The 21884-nt window shown below is 38.9% G+C and overlaps 3 protein-coding genes across 7 annotated transcripts; all 3 read left to right on the top strand.

The window, feature by feature from the left end:
- The first annotated feature begins 127 nt into the window (after positions 1-127).
- On the top strand, positions 128-7092 carry LOC122878108 (interferon-induced protein 44-like). 2 transcript variants are annotated; one of them, XM_044200464.1, is made up of 8 exons: positions 128-288; positions 420-574; positions 873-918; positions 3459-3654; positions 4003-4149; positions 4914-5085; positions 6010-6110; positions 6744-7092. In XM_044200464.1, exons 1-8 carry the CDS (start codon positions 254-256, stop codon positions 6933-6935), a joined length of 1044 nt encoding a protein of 347 aa, XP_044056399.1. In that variant the 5' UTR covers positions 128-253; the 3' UTR covers positions 6936-7092. The 2 variants fall into 2 exon arrangements, with proteins under 2 accessions (XP_044056399.1, XP_044056398.1); XM_044200463.1 differs by having other exon boundaries at positions 129-288; positions 3997-4149.
- Positions 7093-7222: 130 nt separating this feature from the next.
- Positions 7223-17003, top strand: LOC122878109 (interferon-induced protein 44-like). 2 transcript variants are annotated; one of them, XM_044200465.1, is made up of 8 exons: positions 7223-8417; positions 9569-10103; positions 10996-11044; positions 11470-11665; positions 11776-11928; positions 12035-12204; positions 14168-14270; positions 15272-17003. In XM_044200465.1, the coding sequence occupies exons 2-8, from the start codon at positions 9941-9943 to the stop codon at positions 15464-15466; spliced, it is 1029 nt and encodes a 342-aa protein (XP_044056400.1). In that variant the 5' UTR covers positions 7223-8417; positions 9569-9940; the 3' UTR covers positions 15467-17003. The 2 variants fall into 2 exon arrangements, 1 of the variants encoding a protein (XP_044056400.1); XR_006378410.1 differs by having other exon boundaries at positions 7943-8417; positions 12035-12193; positions 14170-14270; positions 15272-15407.
- LOC122878103 (interferon-induced protein 44-like) lies at positions 15887-21766 on the top strand. Of its 3 annotated transcripts, XM_044200449.1 has the most exons (9): positions 15887-16527; positions 17481-17626; positions 17867-18404; positions 18603-18651; positions 19110-19305; positions 19689-19841; positions 19960-20131; positions 20452-20552; positions 20680-21766. In XM_044200449.1, exons 3-9 carry the CDS (start codon positions 17933-17935, stop codon positions 20872-20874), a joined length of 1338 nt encoding a protein of 445 aa, XP_044056384.1. In that variant the 5' UTR covers positions 15887-16527; positions 17481-17626; positions 17867-17932; the 3' UTR covers positions 20875-21766. The 3 variants fall into 3 exon arrangements, with proteins under 3 accessions (XP_044056384.1, XP_044056386.1, XP_044056385.1); XM_044200451.1 differs by lacking the exons at positions 15887-16527; positions 17481-17626; positions 18603-18651 and having other exon boundaries at positions 18268-18404; XM_044200450.1 differs by lacking the exons at positions 15887-16527; positions 17481-17626; positions 17867-18404 and having other exon boundaries at positions 18522-18696.
- Positions 21767-21884: the final 118 nt, after the last annotated feature.

Here is a 21884-nt window from a genome sequence, read left to right as displayed (position 1 = left end):
TAGGCCTGCTCAGTAAGCAGACTTCAACCTAAGTGCCTCGAAACCATTTAAAGTGTTCGTGTTTGTTGTTTGGAGAGCAACAGGTTCGCACTGTGCAAATAAATCCCCTGTGCTTAATTCTCTTATTCGCTGTCTGACAGTTTAGGTTTCACTTTCTCTTCCTCAGAAAAGGCGTCGCCTCTGTTGTGGTTTTATTTCTCCTCTGTCCTTTAACCTTAGCTGTTGTTGTTCGCCACTACATGCAGCGGTTATTATGCAGAATCAAACTGGATCTGGATTCTCGTTCAGGTAATATTTATCGAAGCGTTTCGAAGTTTCTCAAAGGGTTGCAAGATGATATAAATTACTAACCTGTGGTAACTTTTCCGACCCGTTTTGGACTTTATTTTACTCTGATGCATGTGATTGTTCCTCATCAGCTTCGGCCGCAACGACAGCAGCAACGTCCTTACTCCGGCCAAACGTTTCACATTTCCAGCTACTTCAGTCCAAACTGCCATCGATGCTCCCAGCATGGCTACAAACGTCAGTTCAACAGAGAGAAGGGATAACAAACCTTTGTTTACATCCTTAGGTAAGCTCAACAGTTCCACGGCAGGAAAACTTTCAAAGGCCAGCACTGCCACTTACTATGTAGTACTACATAGAGGACAGTTCTCCATTGCTCTGATGCTGTGTTCCAGGCTCAGGTTAAAGTAACTTGTCTCTTGGCTCTGGTCTCAGAGACTTGCAGAATCGTTTTGTACTAAAACTATTTTAGCTTCTGGAAATATCTGGATGAAATCACTGCGTGTTTTGCCATTTATTCATAGAATTAGAAAAACAATACATTGAATAACAAATGCTTTATTTTCATGCATGTCACTCTTCAGAAGCTCAACTGGAATCTCAATTTAGAGATGTGGAGTGGACAGAAGAGTGAGTAAAACTGACTTTTAAACTTTTTTTTTTTTTTTTTTTTTTTTTAAATTGGGTTTTGCAGGATTAGACAAGATTTGTATCAAATACAATTGTCTTTTATAATGTTCCATCAAGGAACAAAGACATACAGCAGGTAAAATAAGTATTGAACACATCACCATTTTTCTCAGTAAATATATTTCTAAAAAGGTGCTACTGACATGAAATTTTCACCAGATGTTGGTAACTCATCATGCAATTCACACATGCAAAGAAATCTAACTGTAGATTTCCATTAATTATGTATAATAATGTTAAATGATAGGGAAAAAAGTATTGAACACGCTTACTGAAATTAACTTAATACTTCGTACAAAAGCCTTTGTTGGTAATGCTTCAAGACGCCTCCTGTATGGAGAAACGAGTTGCATGCATTGCTGAAGTGTGATTTTGGCCCATTCTCAAATCCTGAAGGTTCCTTGGGTCTCTATGAACTCTTATCTTTAGTTCTTTCCATAGATTTTCAATTGGATTCCAGTCAGGTGATTGGCTGGGCCATTCTAGCAGCTTACATTTTCCCCCCTATTCATCCTACCTTCAATTATATGAAATTTGCCAGTGCCGTATGCTGACAAACAGCCCCACACCATGATGTTTCCACCTCCAAACTTCACTGTTGGTATGGTGATGTGCAAGGCCGTGTCTCCTCCAAACATGGTGTGTATTATGGCATCCAAAGAGTTCAATTTTAGTCTCATCTGACCAGACTATATTCTCCCAGTATGTCACAGGCCTGTCCAAATGTTGTACAGCAAACTTTAAACAAGCTTCAACATGCTTTTTCTTCAGTAACTGAGTCTTGCGTGGTGAGCGTGCATACAGGCCATGGCAGTTCAGTGCATTACTTATTGTTTTCTTTGAAATAATTGTACCTGCTAATTCCAGATCCTTCTGAAGCTGTCCACAAGTGGTCCTTGGCTCTTGAACAACTCTTCTGAAAATTCTTTTCACTCCTCTGTCAGAAATCTTGCGAGGAGCACCTGGTCGTGGTCGGTTTATGGTGAAATGATGTTCTTTCCACTTCCGGATTATGGCCCCAACAGTGCTCACTGGAACATTTAGAAGTTTTAAAATCCTTTTGCAACTAATGCCATCAGTATGTTTTGTGACAGTCTTGCAAGAGCACTTTGCTTTTTACCCATCATACAATGTTTCTTCTGTGACACCTTGGTAATGAGACACCTTTTTATAGGCCATCAGTTGGGACTGAACCAGCTGATATTAATTTGCACTGACAAGGGGCAGGATTGCTTTCTAATTACTGATTGTCTTGGCTTTCCATGCCTTTTTGCACCTCCCTTTCTTCATGTGTTCAATACTTTTTCCCTGTGTCATTTAACATTATTATACATAACTTAATTTATGGACATCTATGGTTTGATTTCTTTGCATGTGTGGATTTCATGAGTTGTTACCCATATATGGTGATATGGTGAATTTCATGTTAATAGCACCTTTAGAAATATATTTACTGAGAAAAATGGTGACGTGTTCACTACTTAGTTTACCTGCTGTATATAAGTGGGCACCGAACCAGCTAGACCCGGAACAATAACACACACGCACATACCAGCAGGGAAAAAAGCAAACTGGAAAACAACGAAAACACATAATGATGCAGCACATTAATGTTGTACCTCTACTCATTAAAAACAAACAAACAACCAAAAAAAACATTACCACACCTTACCCCTCCACAATTAATTTATTAGGTCGGAATATCTGAAAACTTAGTATTCTTGATGTACTTGAGAAAGGGGCTCCAGACCTTGACAAATGCACTGAACCCTCCTTGAAGAGACAGTCTTATTTTCTCCAACTTAAGAAAGTATAGCACGTCCTGAATCCAATGTGTATGAGACGGGTGTGCACGAGATTTTTCGCTTCATTAGGATCAGTCTCCTAGCCAGTAAAGTAGTGAAGGCGATTACATTCTTTTGGGATAAAGAGAAAGAGGGTAGAGAAGCTGACACCCCAAAGAGAGCACTGACAGGGTCAAGCTTTCGGCCAAGTATTTCAGACAGAGTATTAAAAATCATTGTCCAGAAGTGAAACAAGGATGGACAGAGCCAGAGCATGTGTATAAGGTGGGCCTGATGACATCGGTCACAGATCAGGGAGACATCCTAGTAAATCTTAAATAGGCGACCCTTGGTAAAGTAAGTGCAGTGCGCCACTTTACATTGTATCAAACCGTGCTTCGCACAAATAAAGGAGCTGTGTATTCTTCCCAGAATCTCCCGCCAAAGCTCACGCAATATTTCCTGTAAAGCTGTGTTTACTTTCAATAAAGTCACGTTTGCAACTATTTTAATTTAATAGCAGTCAAATTGATATATTTCTGCTCATTTAAAAGAAAAGAAAACCTATTGGAAACACTGTCAACATATTACCTTTATTCCTTCAACTCATTTAGATAAATACTCCCCTCCCATGCCTTTATTCTACTCATTTAAATTATTCTGAACAGCCAGTGAGCATCTTAAATTCTAATCCAGGCAAAAGACGAGCCTGATGAAGACCGTCAGCTCCTACAGACCGAGCTGTGAGGAGGTGACTCAGGCTCGGATTCTCCTCCTGGGCCCGCTCAGCTCTGGAAAGTCCAGCTTCGTCAGTTCAGTCCAGTCTGTGTTTAATGGAAGAGTCACCAACCGGGCCATGGTGGGCTCCTCCTCGACCAGCTTCACCAAGAAGGTACAAGTGGAGCAGTAACATGTAACTGAGAGAAATCACTAAAGCTAGTGGAGTTTGCCAAGTTGTCATGAAGTTGGCCACGACAACTCAGTAAACTCCACGTTATAAGATATTTTTCAGGTCAAGAATCAACATTCTTGCTCAATTTAATGTTAATTACTGAATGACAACAAAATAAAGATCAAAATAGAGATACAGACAAGACATACACACAAAAAGCTACATAAAAGCGACACGGAACAAGAATATCTAAAGTTTGTTCATCAGAGGTCAGTGTTCAGCACGTAGACTGTTCCCAAGATTTAGGCGTCCATCTGATTAACTTTCTTTTTGTTGTGTCAGCTACAGTCATTCAACATCCGTGCTAAGAAAGGAGAGGATCCTACAGGACTGGTGCTGTGTGATATTATGGGCCTGGGGGATGGGGAGATGATCGGACCGACCCTCCATGACATCCTGTCCGTCATTAAAGGCCATGTACCTGAGGGACACAAGGTAAGCAGGATCAAAATTGCGATATTGTAGTTTTTAAGCTACACTAACAGCATGGCTCTAAAAGGTGGCATTGTCTGTCGGTTGTTTGGTCCAGACTGAAATCTCTCAACTACTACCAGATGGATTGGCACAAAATTCTGTACAGACAGTAATTGTTCCCAGAGGAGGCATCCTAATGACTTTGGTGGTCCTCAAGATTTTCTTTCATGCCCTTGTGCCCTGCACAGCCTCTCTCAGGTCCGCATCCATGGTATATAACACCTGCGGTACCTGAGCTCTGCTCCCTCTTTTTCTTCAGCGTTTGCTAGCAGTCAACTAAAAAGCAGTCTAAAGAGTGAAGATACAAGATGACATTTACTCACCGCTCTGCCGATGTGGTCCGTCATTGCCCTTCTCGCCAAGCCGGATACATCATGAGTTATGACCGCCACGCTTGCAGCGAGGCGTGCCTCGGCCCGCAACATGCCGGCCTTGTTGAGTGAACTGTCTCGACCACTATTGGATGGATTGCCATGAAATTTAGTACAGCCATTCATGTTCCCCCGCAGGATAAATTATAAGAACTTTGGTGATCCTCTGACTTTTCATCTAGCACCACCATCAGGTCAAAAATAAAACTTTCCCAATACAGTACTTTGGCTTGTGACTAAATATCTGCAAAACTAATGACATTTCCATCAGCCTCAGTTGTACTTTTTATTTAGTGCTAATCAACAACATGAGTTGTTTTTTGAAAATGTGATCTCTTCATTTCTCTCTCTCAGTTTAGCCCAGATCAGCCAGTGAGGTCTGAGACTCTGGGCTATGTGAAGAGGCCAAGCCTCAAAGACAAGATCCATTGTGTGGCCTTTGTGGTGGACGCCTCTAAAATCCTGACCTACCCCAAAGGCCTCAGCACCACCTTCCAGCAGCTCCGAGAGCACATCAGTGACCTGGGTAAGAAATATACAAACACACTGACTGATGTTAAATGGAACTTTGATCATTAATTCTGTTTGTGTAACCTGATTCTTGTCACATTGCAGCGACTCTTCAATATTGTTCCCATTATTGCTCCTGTCACATCAGGACCATTTTTGTTGTGTGAATTAAAGGTGGGGTATGCGATTCTGGAGAAATCCATGACAAATACCATGATATAGAGCGAACAACGACACAGCAAGTAATATAACTAACGTTAGCTAGGTTGTGGGTTAGCAAACTGTCCCTGTAATCGCTGCTGCAAAGCTAACAGCCAGAGAGGACGAGACGGTTTCCCAGAGCTGGCAGACCAGCTCCAGACAGCGACACACACAACTCTCCTGCTGCTATAGCTAACATCACAATAACAGCACATCTTGGCAAAGTAGAAAGTAAGCTGAATGTCCGTGAGCAAGTAATTTAACATTACCTGACACACAAATCATGGCTGGAATAGTGTTGTGTGGCTCTGTCCGAGCCACTTTGTATTTTTAGCATTTACAGAGCCAGGACTGTGTGCAAACACCGGATTTGTTTTCTGAACAGACAGTTAGCGCACCGTGAGGAGATCTTCGCTGAATTTGACAAAAAGATGTGTATTGGATTAGAATCACATACCCCGCCTTTAAGGGCTTGTACTTTTGAAACCAAAGTGGAAGAGCTGTAGTTCAGTCTGTCTGTCAGTTTTATCTTAATTTTGTTTGAATTATTTTGACCCACCTTCTGTTGCATTAAGATTTCACTTACAGCTGTTTATTTTTGTTGGCTTTTGCTGTGGTTAGAACTGCATAGGAACTGATGTGCATAACAACTTGGGGTTTGAATTTATTTCTCTAGAACAATTAAAATCTGTTTTATTCCAGTGAAACCTGAATGACAGCATTGTATTTTGTCTGTTAGGTGTTCACCAGGTGGCTCTGCTGACTCACATAGACAAAATTTGCTCAGAAACGGCCAAAGATGTCACCCAGGTTTACAAGAGCCGCATCATTCAGGACACGGTAGGTTGAAATAAACCATATGCAGTTGGAGAAGTGTTCATGTACTGTAATTACACAATCCAGACTCAGGCATTTCCTCTAAATTGTCTGTAAAAGAGAAAAGCCAGTGCACTTCACACATTACTATGAATGTAGTGCATGATACAGACACTAAGGTTGTCATTTGACATGTCTTATAAACATGCCTGTGAGGACACAACGCAGACTTATATTAGCGCTCCAAATATTACAGATCCAACAACTTACAATATATTTTTTAAACTTAGAGACTTAGAAGATATAATTCGTTTTGAATGTGTATTACTAGGGTGTCATGTAACCTTTTAATCTCAGTGGGACAGCTTCTCTATGTGGTCTACAGAATAAACAATTTATTTAAATAATAAGTCAAAAATACTGCTGGACCGCTTCCAACAATGATTCTTCTCGGTCTGGATAATATTCATGTGAGAGGTGAGAATAACTTTACTCTCACTCCTTACAGACCACACTGTTTGAGATGATCCTTTTCATGTGTCTCAGTGTCACCCAGTTCGGCATGTCAATGTTCTCAACCAGCTGCAGGAACTGAATACTGATGGTGTCCAAAAAAAAATAAAAATCAGTGCCATGTGTTTGTGTGTGTGTTTGTAGATGGGTAAAGCTGCAGCTCTTTTGGGTATGTCCACCTCCTACATTGTCCCAGTGAAGAACTACTCGTCAGAGTTGGACGTGGATGTGAACACTGATGTGCTTCTGCTTAGTGCTGTCGACCACATCCTGCAGTATGCTGACCTGTATTTCCAGGACAATACACCACAATACACAGGGACAAAGATAGACTAAAACATTCATTTCTGAGCTTTTGGGAAATGCCTTTTAAACAACATTAAGAAAGTCATCATTCACATCATTCAAAATGTTTCTCTCTTATGTTTTTTACTAAATTCTAATGGACAAAACTGTATAATTCAGAATAAAATCAGAAGTCTGTAATATCTTATTGGTAAGTGTGATCTGTGCTTCATATCAAGGGTGTTGGACCTCATGCAAGAACTTCTTGAGTTCTTGAGTGGCACGTAGCAGGGGTTTAAGAAAACTTGCTTTATTCACCAATTTTCTCTTACGTAGAATTTTCTCTTACAGTAAATAGGAGTTAAATTTACGAGTGGTCCAGACCCGTCCTGTCATGTACAGATAGTCTGCCTTTCTCCAAAGGGGGAAAATACCTTGTTTGACACAAGAATTATAATACATTTTGATCTGAATTAATTAAAATTTGACACGTTATCCAAATCAACTAAATAAAAAGACTAACTCCTAAACTTACCTCAAAATCAATATTCTGTTCACAAGATCATCATCATGGCTTGCCAATTTACTGTAACAACTTTATTTTAGATTGCATTATTTTATTGGCATCTCTCACCCCGACAGCTGCCTCACGGTCTTTATGCAGGTAGCTCTCCAGTTGAACATCCTCCATTATAACCCGAAAGTGTACCATCACCTACTGTACATTATTCTCTGTCCATCTCTGTGACTGTCACTTCTCTTTGACTGCCTCCCATCTAAGTCATGGACAACTTTACTTTAGAAACACATTTTATAGCATCTACTGTAACTTTATTTCAACCCGATCTTAATGTCTGTCACAGCACTGCTCTGTTGACACGTTGTTAGCAGCTGTATTTTATATTTTCTAATTATATTTTTTTCTGCTGATTTTCGGCAGCAGGACTTGACAAATAGCCATAGTGATTTAGGGGGCGCCCATTATGTTAATGATCAAATATCAGGAACATGCACTTCGTCATGGACAGGTGGCACTCATCAGACTGAAATTAACGATTTATGACAAGTTTTTCCGGTTAAGAGAGTTTGGTGAATCTGACTTGGAATATTTATACGAACAAGCCTCACAGATATGAGTTTTGGTATAAGAATATGATGTATGAGGCCCATTGTGTGATAAATAGTTGAGTGTTTGGTCAAATGACATTAGTAGGCTAAACTGGCATGTTTAAGTTCAAGGTACATTTGTTTCAAACTAAAACGAGAAGCTGCACTGAGCACACTCTCGAAAGGAGTTGTTGTGGGGGGGGTTTATGTTCAGTATACACAGTAAATTGCTTCATTCAGAGACAAACGTCAGTTTTATTTTGAAGGCAAACCAAATCTAGCACGGAAGCGTGCAGTTTTATTTCTGCCAGACTGCACATTGACCCGCCCACCTGCCAGACATCCTTCCTGTATGAGCATCTGTCCACAGTAACTACCGTTATAGCCTTTAAACTGGTTACCTTCCTCAACTATCTAGAAGACGAGGTAAGGATGAAAATATTAGGGTTGTATATTTACCAAACTTTCATCTTAAATTAGCCAGTGGGATTTTTAACGTCCTACTGATTTTTGTGACTGAAGGTGTGGCACGGTTGTGACTTCAAGTTGTGCAACAAACTTTATATGCTGTGTTATTGCTAAACTTGGAATATACTTTTTCAAGACTTTGTCCGGATTAATGCCCCACCCCCGGCGGGTCTTGGTCACCCCTTAATTTTAACCTGGAATGAGGAATTGTTACAAGGATTAAACCAATAGATCTACCAGTTTACCGGTCGAATCTGGTGGTGGCCACGTGTGAAATTCATTATTAATAATTAATACGCTTTTTAAATTATTCTAAAAGATATTGGCAACCAGTGGATGTTAAAATTGGGGTAATGTTCGAAAACATTAGTACCCTGGCTGCAGTCTGTAATAATGTAGCTGTGGCAGACCATTTCTTTGACAGTTTCAGAGGAAATCGAAAGTTATTGTACCACCTCAACATGTATCAAGCTGTGGTAACTTTTTTTTTTTTGTCGTCGGGAGAGTACATATTTACAGTTTCCATCTGAATCTGTGCCAAGAATCTGTGCAGGACTTCCGGTGTTTAAAATAACTTTCAACAAATGGAGAAATTAAACTAAGAAATATCTGAGGAGGAATAGAAGCGCAACCTAAAGTAAATTAAAGTACAATTTTATTTTATGCGATGTGTTATTCAAGATTTGACTCAAGTAAAGAAAGACTTGAATTAAATCAAAGGAAGAATAAGAGTGTTAATATCACCCATGTGTTGAAAACAAAAACATTTCTGTACTTTATCACAACATTCATATAGGAATATAAAGTAATGTTTCTTCTGAACCACCCAGTTCTAGTCCAGAAATATATATATATATATATATATATATAAACAAACTTTAAATTTAGTATAAGTATAGTTTGTCATGCAATTGTTTGAATGTTTTTTTAATCCATACATTTTTTTTAAAATAAATAATGGTTTAATTTTATTTATTTTATTATTTATTTTTTATTTCTTATGTTGTGTAATCAGTGTTGGGTGATTAGGATGGATGGACTGTAATTTCCATGATTTTACAAACAAATATCCTGCCTTTTAATGCATCTGTGTTTCTTTTTGTATTTAGAGACCAAAGTGAATAAACCTCAAAGGTTCATTCAGCATCCTTTACACACTTCAGCAGACCAACTGCCGCTATGAACTAACCAGGAGCCAGCAGAGAACAATCTGCTCCCAGCTAGGAAGTGTCAAACTACAGCTGCTGTACAAGGCCAGCATTCATGGTTTCACCGGCGCTGCCTTCCACCAACGATGTGACAACCGCTGTCCCACAGTGTCTGTGGGCTATAACACCTCCGGTTATGTGTTTGGAGGCTACACCAAACAACCTTTCAGTCAGTCTGGACAGTACGTGCACGATGACCAGGCCTTTCTTTTCACCTTCAGTGGAGAAAAGCTCCTCAAATATCCGGTCACTAGTGCCACCTATGCAGTGAGAATGATAAGTAACTCTGGTCCATATTTTGGAGAAGCATTGGTTCTTGTCAATGGAAGCCAAGCAGTAGTCTATAACAGTCCAGGAAATTATTACAACTTTAATGCTGCAGAAATGCATGGCAACGACCTCAACCTGACTGAGTGTGAAGTCTATCAAGTGGAGGGTGAGTTCACTATAAATAACCATATTTTGATGTTTTTTGGGGGCAAATCCGTATTGTCTATGATCAATTTCATGATGTGTCTGTCTATATGTGCATCCCTACCAATAGGGTCCACTAGTATTTGATTCTGTCATATTATTGTCCATTATTGTTCAGTGTTCAAATACTTTTTTAAAGACAAAACCAAATAAACCCGGTAACAGACAACTCATTTGTTTTAGGGAGTGTACAAACATTACTGGGTTTGGAAGGGGGACTGAATCTTATATTTCATTTTATAAAAAAGCTTGGCCTTTTTATAGGATATACATACTGTGTATACATAGGCCCTCCCTGGATTATTAGTTATTCATTTTTCTTTGGACCCTCCTCTTTTAAAAAACATCAATACCCTCCAGTATCTCAAAATAACATATTTATGCAAAACATAAATAAAAGGTGAGTATGAAACATAATTTATTCAAAGGGTGAATAGGAAATTAATATAAATGAAAGGTAAATATGAAACATAAAAACATATTAAAAGGTGACTATTCCAGCCTCTTTAATTTTGAGTAAACTGTTGCTAAATCAATGATTACAGCCTACAAATTAATAAACCAGGTACATGCAGCAGCTCTGCAGGTTCTGATGGAGTTGGGCACCTCCAATAAATTCTCCACCCCCGGATTCCAAATAATAACAAAAAATATGAATTAGATCAAATACGTTGTGGCCTGGTATGTATGCGAATGTATGGTATGTATAGTATAAAATATAAATCTGGGATGAGAAAAAGTTAAAAGATCCTCCTGCTGTGTCATGTAAACCCATCACAAGGGAAAAAAGTTGTTTAAGTGGGTAATATGTTCAAGATCATTGTTTTATAAAAGTTGTTTTTGCTTTCCAACAGAAACTACAGAACTTGAGAGGCCATGGAGGACTATAATCTGGAAATCCGAGTAAGCCTGATAGAGCCACCATCCTGCACATAGTGATATTAACATGCTATACTATAGTACAATATACTATATACAGTATGACAGAAATTGATGATCTAAAAAATGTTAATCATCAATAATGAATGTGTTCCACATGCCATGACATGCAATGCTGCTATGCTGGCCTGGGCGTACTATAGCAGTTATTTTAGATCGTATCTATGCAAAATATTATGCAGTGAAATTGTTTACTATGCTTACTGTGCTATACTGTTTAACTGTACAATTCTTCACAAATTGTCATAAATTTACCCACAACCGTGACTGTTACCATCACGGAGGTCAACTGGCTGTGCACAAAAAAATCTCTTTAACAATCAGGCTTAAAACAACAAACATCCTTTTCACTGGATGAAAAAGTTGTTAATCTTTTCTCGTTTCTACAGGAAGAGGATGGAGCTGATGGAGAGTATTAAGAGCTACAAACCCACAGTCAGCTCCGTGTCCCAGGTTCGGGTCCTGCTCATTGGACCAGTTGGAGCTGGAAAGTCCAGCTTCTTCAATTCCATCAACTCTGTATTCAGAGGCCATGTCACCAGCCAGGCCATCGCTGGCTGCTCTACCACCAGCCTCACCACACAGGTTAGGTCCTTCCTCTTAATGATTTCCATTTGTGGTGACTGATTTCAAAATGAAAATTCTGCCCCTTACCCATTTTGTGATTTATTACTCCATCGCTTTGTACGCAACAGTTTCGCACCTACTCTTTGAAAGCTGGGCGAGAGGGAAAACCTCTGCCAATCATCTTGTGTGATACCATGGGATTGGAGGAAAGCACAGGGGCGGGGCTTGATATAGATGACATCGGCAGCATCCTTAAAGGTCATCTGCCAGATCGTTATCAGGTACAGCTTTTTGTTACACTGAGCAGGATATTGAATGTATGAGCCATTGATTTGGCTGTAGTTAAATAAAACTGTCCCTGTCTTTCCCCTCAACTGTATGACTCAGTTCAACCCTTCGGCTCCTCTGCATTCGGAGGCACACAGCTATCGTAAGTCTCCAGCGCTCAAGGACAAGATTCACTGTGTGGCCTACGTCATTGATGCCTGCAAGGTCTCCATCATGCCCACAAAGCTGGAGGAGAAGCTGGATGCTATCCGCAGAAAGGTCAACTTAATATTTCAGTAAAATTCAGTCCCACTTCATTTTAATGAAGACATTGTAGCTTAAATACATTAATGTGGGGCACCAAAACATGTTGCGTAAATACATTAATTGGTACAAAGAATGGTACGAAGAATGACGTAGAGTGATTACACTCAACTTCAGGCTATCATAAAGGATCACTATTTATACTGAGTAACGGAATTTAACGTGCATCAAATTCACCTCGGGGAACCACCCTTCGAAAAGGGAAATGATAGCCAATTAATTAATTCAGTCTCAATCTAGAGGTGACTTAACTTCTTGACTAGTAAACAGTGACTGTAATACTTCACACACTCAAACCATGTAATCAATTTCTTTATCAATGAACTGTTTCTTGAATTACAAACTACACAGACAACTATTAACTAATGAACATACAAATGAAGGAATAAATGCAATGATGAATGAATCAATGAATACAGTGGTAGGCAATGAATGAATGAGGACCACCGTATACCAGATAAAGCAGTCAATGGTATCTTGGCAAAATGGATTAAAGGGACAGTTCACCCCAAAATCAAAAATACATATTTTTTTACTCTTACCTGTAGTGCCATTTATCCATCTAGATTGTTTTGGTGTGAGTTGCCAACTTTTGGAGATAACGGCTGTAGAGATGTCTGCCTTTTTATGAATATAATGGAACTCTATGGCACATGTGAAAAACTCAACAATAATGTTTTTTTTCCCAGAAATCATGACCCGGTTACTCAAGATAATCCACAGACCTTGTTGTGAGCAGTTTTATGTAAGAACTATTTTCTCTCTACCGATAGTTCCTACATGAAACTGCTCACAACAAGGTCTGTGGATTCAGTATAGGGGGGACACATGCATCAGGTATATTTTGGGTATATGTAGAATAGCCAAGATCATTACATAATTTCCAGTTTGTTAAAGGTTCTATATGTAACTTTCAGAAAACCATTGTTAATAATAACACCTTTAAGTGAACTGCAGTCGGTGTCCTGTTGCTCACGCTCGCACTCTGTAGGCGCAAGCGAGCATCATCCTAGACATCGGCCAAAAGTGACATACACGAGACTCAATGCTGAAAGTAACACTGAATGCTGGAAAATAAATTACAGTCATATTTAGAATAACGTTACTGTGTGTAATGTCCCTATATTTTATTTGGACCATTGGCTCCATGATACTAACTAACACCACAAAGCCAGACCCACACCGCGCAGCCAAGCCACATCCAGCTGGCCAACCCCAGCTTAGCTTAGGTTACAGTTAGCTAGTTGGCTGCCCGTGCCTTGCATCGCTCTTGGCTAGTAGAAAGCAATCGTTATACACCTTTGCTTGTACCGTTACATAATTTATTGTTGGCTAAAATCAACACCATTTGTCTTAATACTTAAGTTAGTACCATGGATCACATTAGCTGGTGAAGTAATTTGGCAAACTAGCCAAATAACCTATCCACTCAGATAGTATTTTGCTAGCGATAACTTTAGCGAACAAGCAAGCGAACATTAGCCAGCCATCTACAACCCAGCCACGCTGCGTGTATCCGGCCGCTCCGTAGATCAGCCCCTGGAGTCTGGATGAATTAGCTGACATTTTCCACCCAAGACAGTATTTTGCTACGTTAGTTAGCTAGCAATTCGTCCACATTAGCAAGCAAGCTAACGTTCGCCAGCTAAAACTTTGTGTACTTCTTACCATACCTTTCTTTCTGAAATGCATTATTTGTGTTTTGTTTTGATTTATTGCTAATCTCCACTTATGACACCACATACTAACCACATTTATTATATTTTGTAGGTCAGACTCAGTCAGTAAAATTATATAATCTGTGTATAATAAAATACCCAATTTAATATCATTCAAGCAAATGCCTCAATTAAATTAGAAGTGCTACCTGACAGGCAGATACCTAAAATCTACAGCATTTTGGAAATTTCTTTCTGCTCTGGTGTTTCCAGGGATTCCTCAGCTGGTCCTGGTCACTAAAGTAGATGAAGCCTGCCCTTTGGTGACAGAGGATGTGAAAAACATTTATAACAGTGGCTACATCAAGGAATTGGTGAGGATTTTAGGATTTTCTCATGGATGTCTTGTTAGAACTGGATACTGGACCCCAATGAGAATTTCTCACCTGGCGCATATGCCAAAAAAGTTTTCTAGCTTCTGGGTTTACTTCCAGGGTATGCGGCCCACTGAATATGCGCAGTAGTGTTTCTCCATCTGGTTCCACCCGCAAGTTCACGCTCGGTCATAGACTTTACATTGTGATGACGTCTCAGATTTTGGAATTGCTTTTATCGGCTCGAGGAAAGTTCTAATATATAAAATTAATTAAAATTATAATAATTAATATAAAACCTCCATGGACCAACAATTCGTAATAGAAAGAGTCTTAATTGATCTTGTTTGCAGTTTGAGGTGTCCTGTTTTACAGAGGTCTCTTTTATAATGGTGGCCTATGGGGAAAATGCTTTTTGGGCCGCAGGGGGATTTTTTTGTTGCAATACCGTGAGTGGCCACTGGAAAAAAGTGGAAGCGGTGCCGTATCCAGTTCTTATTATACATCCATGGATTTTATACAGGAGAAAAAAATTCGAGAACATTTGTTGTATTGTTTTTATTTATTACTTTTTGCCTCAATGGAAAAATATAAGCTGACAAGCCAGTCAAAGTCTGTTTTCTTTCCATTAGTCTATGTTTCTAATTTGTTTTAACACTAATTTGAGAGGCTTAATTTTCTTCTCTGCGAGTCCTTCACACCATGGTGTCACATGACTCACATGTATTGTATTACTTGAGTACTAATACATGAGTGAAATAGCAGGTAACCAATATAGTCAATATTTATTAGTCATGTGACTTTTGTTTAAAAGTTATACGGCTTGTTAGTTTGTTTTGCCATAACCAAAACAAACACTAACAATACAACCTTTCAATCAACCTTTCCAATGTTGAAAAGACAAATGAAAACAAAATTTAGCTGTGATTCCACAACAGTTGGCACAGTTCTCTTTAGAAAAAAAGGATAAACTACCCTCATCTGATTCGTTTGTGATCCAGATGCAGGAGGTCGGTGCTCGGCTCGGCGTGCCATTGTCCTGTGTTGTTCCGGTGAAGAACTACAGCGAAGAGTTGGAGTTGGACCCGAACAGCGACATCCTGCTGCTCAGCGCCGTCATCCAAATGCTTCGCTTTGGTGATAATTACTTCGATGAGATCAGTGACCAATTCAGAAATATTGAAATCAAAGAATAGGAATTGTTTATGCAGCAGATGTTTATACCTTGTCCAACTGAAATGAAATGTCCCTCACAATGGTCCATCCATTTACCAGCAGGTGATCCTGCCTAGTGCTAGTTCACTATGCACCTCCCCCTCCCCCAAGCACCCCTTGGAATGCTGGGAGATGTAGTGCCCCTAGTATGTCCTGGGACTGCACAGCACCTCCAGTTTCTGGCTTCAAAAACTCACTGAGCTGATCCTCATTTTGATTGTGTCCCTCATCTCCAAAATATTCAATTTTCTTTCTGATTCTGTAGTAAATTCTTTATTATAAAGGGTGCTATTTCATTTTTACATTCAGTCTAAATACTGTAATTTATCGAATATCATTTGTACATTTAAAGGTTTTATTACAGTGTTGGCTCATTTAATGGGACATTTCATCACAGATGAACAAGTTTGACAAGCTAACACATTTATATGATATTTTTTACTGCATTATGACATTATTAAGTTTTGCATCATCGTCTTTTTGTTCTTTGTTTCTTGTGATTGAGGCTGCAGTCACAGTCACAGGTTCGGAGCAGTTTATCAGAGCTCATGTGCATTGTCTGATGTGTGTGTCCAGAGAAGAATGATGATATTTCAACTTTGGTGGCACCAAATAATAGCATACATCTGATAATCTGAGTCTCAGTCCTCTAAAAAGAGTATACATTTTTCCTTTGCTCTGGTCTCCTCACGTACTCTTTAATACAGTTTTGATGTTAAATTAGACGTTTCAGCAATTTTGACTGCAAGGTGCACACATGGTGCTGTGTAATGCAGTGTAAAATACACAGTTAAAATTGTCAGTCATGATGTTGTATAGAGTTATACACTGGGTTTTGATGTTTTGACAAACCTTATATTTTTTTTCTTACGGGATAACAGATTTATGCTCACAAATGAATAATTTGTATTCAAGTATACAAATGTCTAATTTGAAAAACAAAAATAATCATAAATGTTGACTCTGATAATTTTCGTATGTTTGTACTGGAGCTCATATATACACTGACCCGAAGACTAAAGCCTGAGTGGGATCGCAGTCAGTGAGTCAGTTTGTTTTTCCAATTTTACTTTCAGATTAAACAAATTACATATGGTAAATTATGTATAAACTAAACATGATTTAGCTGCATATTTGTGTCGCCCAGATTTCGCAGTAGCTACAAAACTTTGTCCTGGTACACAGTATGGAAGTACTATTAATGTACCAATAGTTTCAAGAGTCAAAACATATAGATAATATTTACTACAGACTCCACAGCCATCAGCAGTGTTAACTGAAAACATTCATGAAGTCATTTCAGTGCTTGTTTTTTTCTTTTTCATCAAGCCTTGTAGTAATAAGTCCTTTTCTCTACAGTATTTGATGTTTTTTGTGAGGAAAACAACTTCCCAGTTTCTCAGTTGTTTGTCTCAGTAGATATAATCATGTTTGTTGTTATGTTGCATGTTAGTATATTCATCTTGTTCTTCGAGTTGTAAACACACTCAGTGACAATTAAAGCTCTTGCTGACCAGACTGGTTGTGGTGGAGAATTTGGAAACTTAAGAAAACTTACTATGATTAAGGCCCTTAATGGTTCCTTAATGAATTTAAGTAACATGTTGTGCAGTTATACAATCAGGACACACCCCTTAATGAATGCATTAAGGTGAGTCTCATGTATTATCTCCTGATTTGAACCTTTATGGAATCAGTCATTTTAATCAATAGTTTCAGGAACAAGCCATGTAACCAGTACAGGCTTTTTATCAAAACTCCACATTGCTCCTTTATGTGTGAGTGCCTGAAGTTTGCCCCTCCTATTTAAACAAATCAGTCCGATTAGCTATAATAGCAATTTACTTTAAAAATATAGTTTTAAATTTAAAAATGGAGGTAAAGATCAGATAAAAAAATCTTTAGCTGTTAGTAGGATTCTTGTCTTCTAAACGTTCATTCCACATTAAAAATTACACTTCTTTTGAAGATATGTTTTACTCTTTTATTTTGAAGGCAACACCCTAGTACTTCCGGTTTCATTTAGGCTGAATACCTGCCTGTCTGCTGCATCAAGTGACAAGTGCCAACACCCAACGTACGTCTTCATCTTCCTGGAAAGTGATTCAGCTGCTTTTTCCTGACCTTGTTCAAAGAGGGAGGTAAAGCTAAAACATTCGTTTTTAATACTTTTGCCAAACTTTAATATGAAGTTGTTTCTTACTAGAACAGTTATGTATTTCAAGTCACTCATGTTAAAGGACTGTCATGCCAATCTGCACACCTGATGTTTACTTTAAATGCTGTATGGCTGGATCTGTGCCTATGACTGACGGGTGTTTGACCGGTTCAAATGCCAGATACATTTATCTTTAATGCAACTGTTTCTGTTTTATATTCAGACGCCACATTAAGTGAACTTTTAAGGCTCCAGACGGTCAGGAACTTCAGCAGAACAACTATCTAGCATGAACCCCAGACTAACCAGGATCCAGCAGAGAACAATCTGCTCCCAGCTCGGAAGTGTCAAACTACAGCTGCTGTACAAGGCCAGCATTCATGGTTTCACCGGCGCTGCCTTCCACCAACGATGTGACAACCGCTGTCCCACAGTGTCTGTGGGCTATAACACCTCCGGTTATGTGTTTGGAGGCTACACCAAACAACCTTTCAGTCAGTCTGGACAGTACGTGCACGATGACCAGGCCTTTCTTTTCACCTTCAGTGGAGAAAAGCTCCTCAAATATCCGGTCACTAGTGCCACCTATGCAGTGAGAATGATAAGTAACTCTGGTCCATATTTTGGAGAAGCATTGGTTCTTGTCAGTGGAAGCCAAGCAGTAGTCTATAACAGTCCAGGAAATTATTACAACTTTAATGCTGCAGAAATGCATGGCAACGACCTCAACCTGACTGAGTGTGAAGTCTATCAAGTGGAGGGTGAGTTCTCTCTTAACAACCAAATATTGACGCTAAGCATGTATCAAACAAATTGTATCTTACATAAAGCACAAGGCAAGTCTCCTGTCACAGTCCTGCAACTGATAGTTAGATTCCGCACTGAAACTATTAACAAGAGCATTTACCTTTTCCAGTTTTCTTAATCATAAATTATAAGCTGTTTTTGCTCTTCAACAGCGACCCCAGAATTTGAGAAGCCATGGAGGCCGATGGTCTGGGAAAATGCGTAAGCTGGATGGGGCACCAGTTTGCATCATATAATGCTATTACTGTACTATTCTTTAATATATTACACTATACTGCACCATGTCATACTATACAAAATGACTTTAAATTATAATAATGCATCGCCCTACTTGGTAATAGATGAGGATGTAATGAATGTGTAAACAAATACCATGATGTGCTTTGCTGTGCATACAGTACTATATTGTACTGTTTTAAATTATAATAAAATTCCCATCTACTTGCTGTGCACAAATAATGTTGGTGACACCCAGATTAGAAGCAGCTGAACTAGTTGAACAAGCTTGCTGTGGCATGGATATGGATCCACCCATTTAAATTTAATTGTAATTATGTTAGGTCAGATTTATGGTTAGGCAGCTTCCTCTACGAGTCATATACACATTAGCTACCTTTTCAGTCAAATTATTTTTTTTTAAACTGCTCTTGTCTTGTCAGGAAGAGGACAGAGATGATGGACAGTATTAAGCTCTACTCACCCACAGTCAGCTCCGTGTCCCAGGTTCGGGTCCTGCTCATTGGACCAGTTGGAGCTGGAAAGTCCAGCTTCTTCAATTCCATCAACTCTGTATTCAGAGGCCACGTCACCAGCCAGGCCATCGCTGGCTGCTCTACCACCAGCCTCACCACACAGGTTAGGTCCTGCGAGGGCTGCAACAATCAGTGCATTCACTTTTCTTCATTTCATATTATTGTAAAATCTTTGTTTGTTTGTTTTTTTACCCCTATTCAGCCAAAAATAAGCAACAATAATACATTATTACTACTATGATTATTACTACTCTGAGAACTTGAAAACAGATGATGAAATGAACATTGAGGAGTTTCTAAAACTTCAAAAGCACGTCCAATAAAATCTGTTCCACCACAGCACATCCCATTCCAGTGAAAAATGCGCTTTTGGATTGTGTTATGAAAGACAGCTAATGAAAAATAGTAAAGCTAACATAACTCGGTGATCAATGATTTTCACCATCCACAGTCTTGTGTGATAAACTCTTGTGTATTACATGACAGTTTCGCACTTACTCAGTGAAAGCTGGACGAGGAGGAAAACCTCTGCCAATCATCTTGTGTGATACCATGGGATTGGAGGAAAACACAGGGGCGGGGCTTGACGTGGATGATATCATCAGCATCCTCAAAGGTCACCTACCAGACACTTATCAGGTAGAGCTGTTTGTTGCAATCAGCAGGATAATGAACACATGATGATGCACTGATTTGGTTCTAGTTTTGTTTGTTTTTGTTACACAAACTGTCCTTTTCTTTCACCTGTATGACTCAGTTCAACCCTTCGGCTCCTCTGCATTCGGAGGCCCACGGCTATCGTACGTCTCCAGGGCTCAAGGACAAGATTCACTGTGTGGCCTACGTCATTGATGCCTGCAAGGTCTCCATCATGCCCACAAAGTTGGAGCAGAAGCTGGAAGCCATCCGCAGAAAGGTCAACTTAATAGGTCAGTAAAAATTAGTTCCACATCATTTTACTGGTATTCCTGCATTCCCAGACCTCACTGAGTAAAATGTTATCTGATTAAAGTGATGACCAGAACTATACAAAATGTAAGACTCATTTTGTGCCCTGTAACAGTATATAACCCCCCCCCAAAAAAAAGTATGTACTGTATATGGCTTCACTAAAATCCAGTACGGTACAGAAAAAACAGTACACAGAACTTTAGAGAAAGAAATGTTGTCTTAAGTTTTTTGTTTTTTTTTCAAAGTCAATAGGACAGTATTTGAAAATTGTTTTTTGTTTTGTTTTGTTGGTTTGCAGGGATTCCTCAGCTGGTCCTGATGACTAAAGTGGATGAAGCATGTCCTTTTGTTTCACAGGACATTAGGAACGTGTATAGGAGCAGCTACATCAAGGAAATGGTGAGATGTAATGGGACCAAAGGAATTGTTTGATTGTACTGAAGTTAATGCAATTTCCTGTCTTGTGGTGTCAAAAAAACTATAAACTACCCTCAACTAAATCTTTTATTCTGCTTTTTTGATCCAGATGCAGGAGGTCAGTGCTCGGCTCGGCGTGCCATTGTCCTGTGTTATTCCGGTGAAGAACTACAGCGAAGAGTTGGAATTGGACGTGAACTGTGACATCCTACTACTCACCTCTGTCATTCAGATGCTTCGCTTCGCTGATAATTACTTTGATGAACTCAGTGACCGAGTCAGCAACTTTCAAACCAAAGAATAGTACAAATTAGCACAGTAGATGTTCATATCTTGTCCAACTGTTAGTTATTTCTTCTTCTTAGTTATTTTTACTGCATGATGACTACACTTTTAGAGAAATTGACATTCATGTTGTTATCATTTAGTTATTTGTCCTGTGGTAATTTAGCATTGCCTCCTTCAGTCTGATTTGTTTGTCCAGATGAAACTGATAATATTTGAACTTTGGAATCAAAATCTAACAAGTGAACCACCGTGTAGTATGTTAGTAATGAGAAAGTAACCTGACCAAACTAAAAGAAATTAACTTTATAAGTTTCTATTCATGCTCTTATTCAGCTTTTTCTTTGTGTGTTCTCAACTGGTATACCAGAGAACACCAGAGAGTCCATACAAGTCTATAATGGTGAGCGGAAGTCTTGAGCCTGGAATCAGATCACAATTTAAACACAGGTACATATTGAAAAGCCACATAGCTTTCAATTCCATTTGGCTTCCATATTACTCATGATTATGTCCAAACCAAATCTGATTTAACTGAAACAGAGATTAATATTGTAAAGAATTACACAAAAACATGTCATATTTATGTCGCCTAGATTTTGCAGTAGTTGCTAAACATTATGCATCCTGGTACAAAGTCTTACAGTTTATACTCTGTCTGTATACCAAACTGCATGAACGTTTTCAGTTAAGTCATTCCAGTCCCTGTTTTTTCCCATCAAGCTTTGTAGTAATAAGTCCTTTTCTCTACAGTATTTGATGCCAGGAAAACAACTTCCCAGTTTCTCAGCTGTTTGTATTAGAAGATAAAATCACATTTAATGTTATGTTGCACCTTATGTATATTCAGCTTGTATTTCTAGTTGTGTCAGTGACAATAAAAGCTCTTTCTGGCTAGAAACTTGAAAAAATTTGTCTTCATTAAAAAGAGAATAGAAAATCTGAATTCCTATGTAGATTCTTTATTATCCTAAAATGAATAATTCCAGTCAGTATTCTGCTGTTCAATAAAAGCTCAAAGTGCATGAA

Source organism: Siniperca chuatsi, linkage group LG6, assembly GCF_020085105.1.
Source record: "Siniperca chuatsi isolate FFG_IHB_CAS linkage group LG6, ASM2008510v1, whole genome shotgun sequence".
Taxonomy (NCBI): domain Eukaryota; kingdom Metazoa; phylum Chordata; class Actinopteri; order Centrarchiformes; family Sinipercidae; genus Siniperca; species Siniperca chuatsi.
Note: the sequence above shows the minus strand (reverse complement) of the source record. Positions and strands in the feature narration are given on the sequence as shown.

Coding starts and splice junctions, on each gene's coding strand:
- LOC122878108 (XM_044200463.1), top strand. CDS start 254: ATGCAGAATCAAACTGGATCTGGATTCTCGTTCAG. Junction 575..872: donor ACCTTTGTTTACATCCTTAG/GTAAGCTCAACA, acceptor GTCACTCTTCAG/AAGCTCAACTGGAATCTCAA. Junction 6,111..6,743: donor GCCGCATCATTCAGGACACG/GTAGGTTGAAAT, acceptor GTGTGTTTGTAG/ATGGGTAAAGCTGCAGCTCT.
- LOC122878109 (XM_044200465.1), top strand. CDS start 9,941: ATGATAAGTAACTCTGGTCCATATTTTGGAGAAGCATTGGTTCTTGTC. Junction 11,666..11,775: donor CCACCAGCCTCACCACACAG/GTTAGGTCCTTC, acceptor TGTACGCAACAG/TTTCGCACCTACTCTTTGAA. Junction 12,205..14,167: donor CGCAGAAAGGTCAACTTAAT/ATTTCAGTAAAA, acceptor TCTGGTGTTTCC/AGGGATTCCTCAGCTGGTCC.
- LOC122878103 (XM_044200449.1), top strand. CDS start 17,933: ATGAACCCCAGACTAACCAGGATCCAGCAGAGAACAATCTGCTCCCAG. Junction 19,306..19,688: donor CCACCAGCCTCACCACACAG/GTTAGGTCCTGC, acceptor ATTACATGACAG/TTTCGCACTTACTCAGTGAA. Junction 20,553..20,679: donor GCAGCTACATCAAGGAAATG/GTGAGATGTAAT, acceptor TTTTTGATCCAG/ATGCAGGAGGTCAGTGCTCG.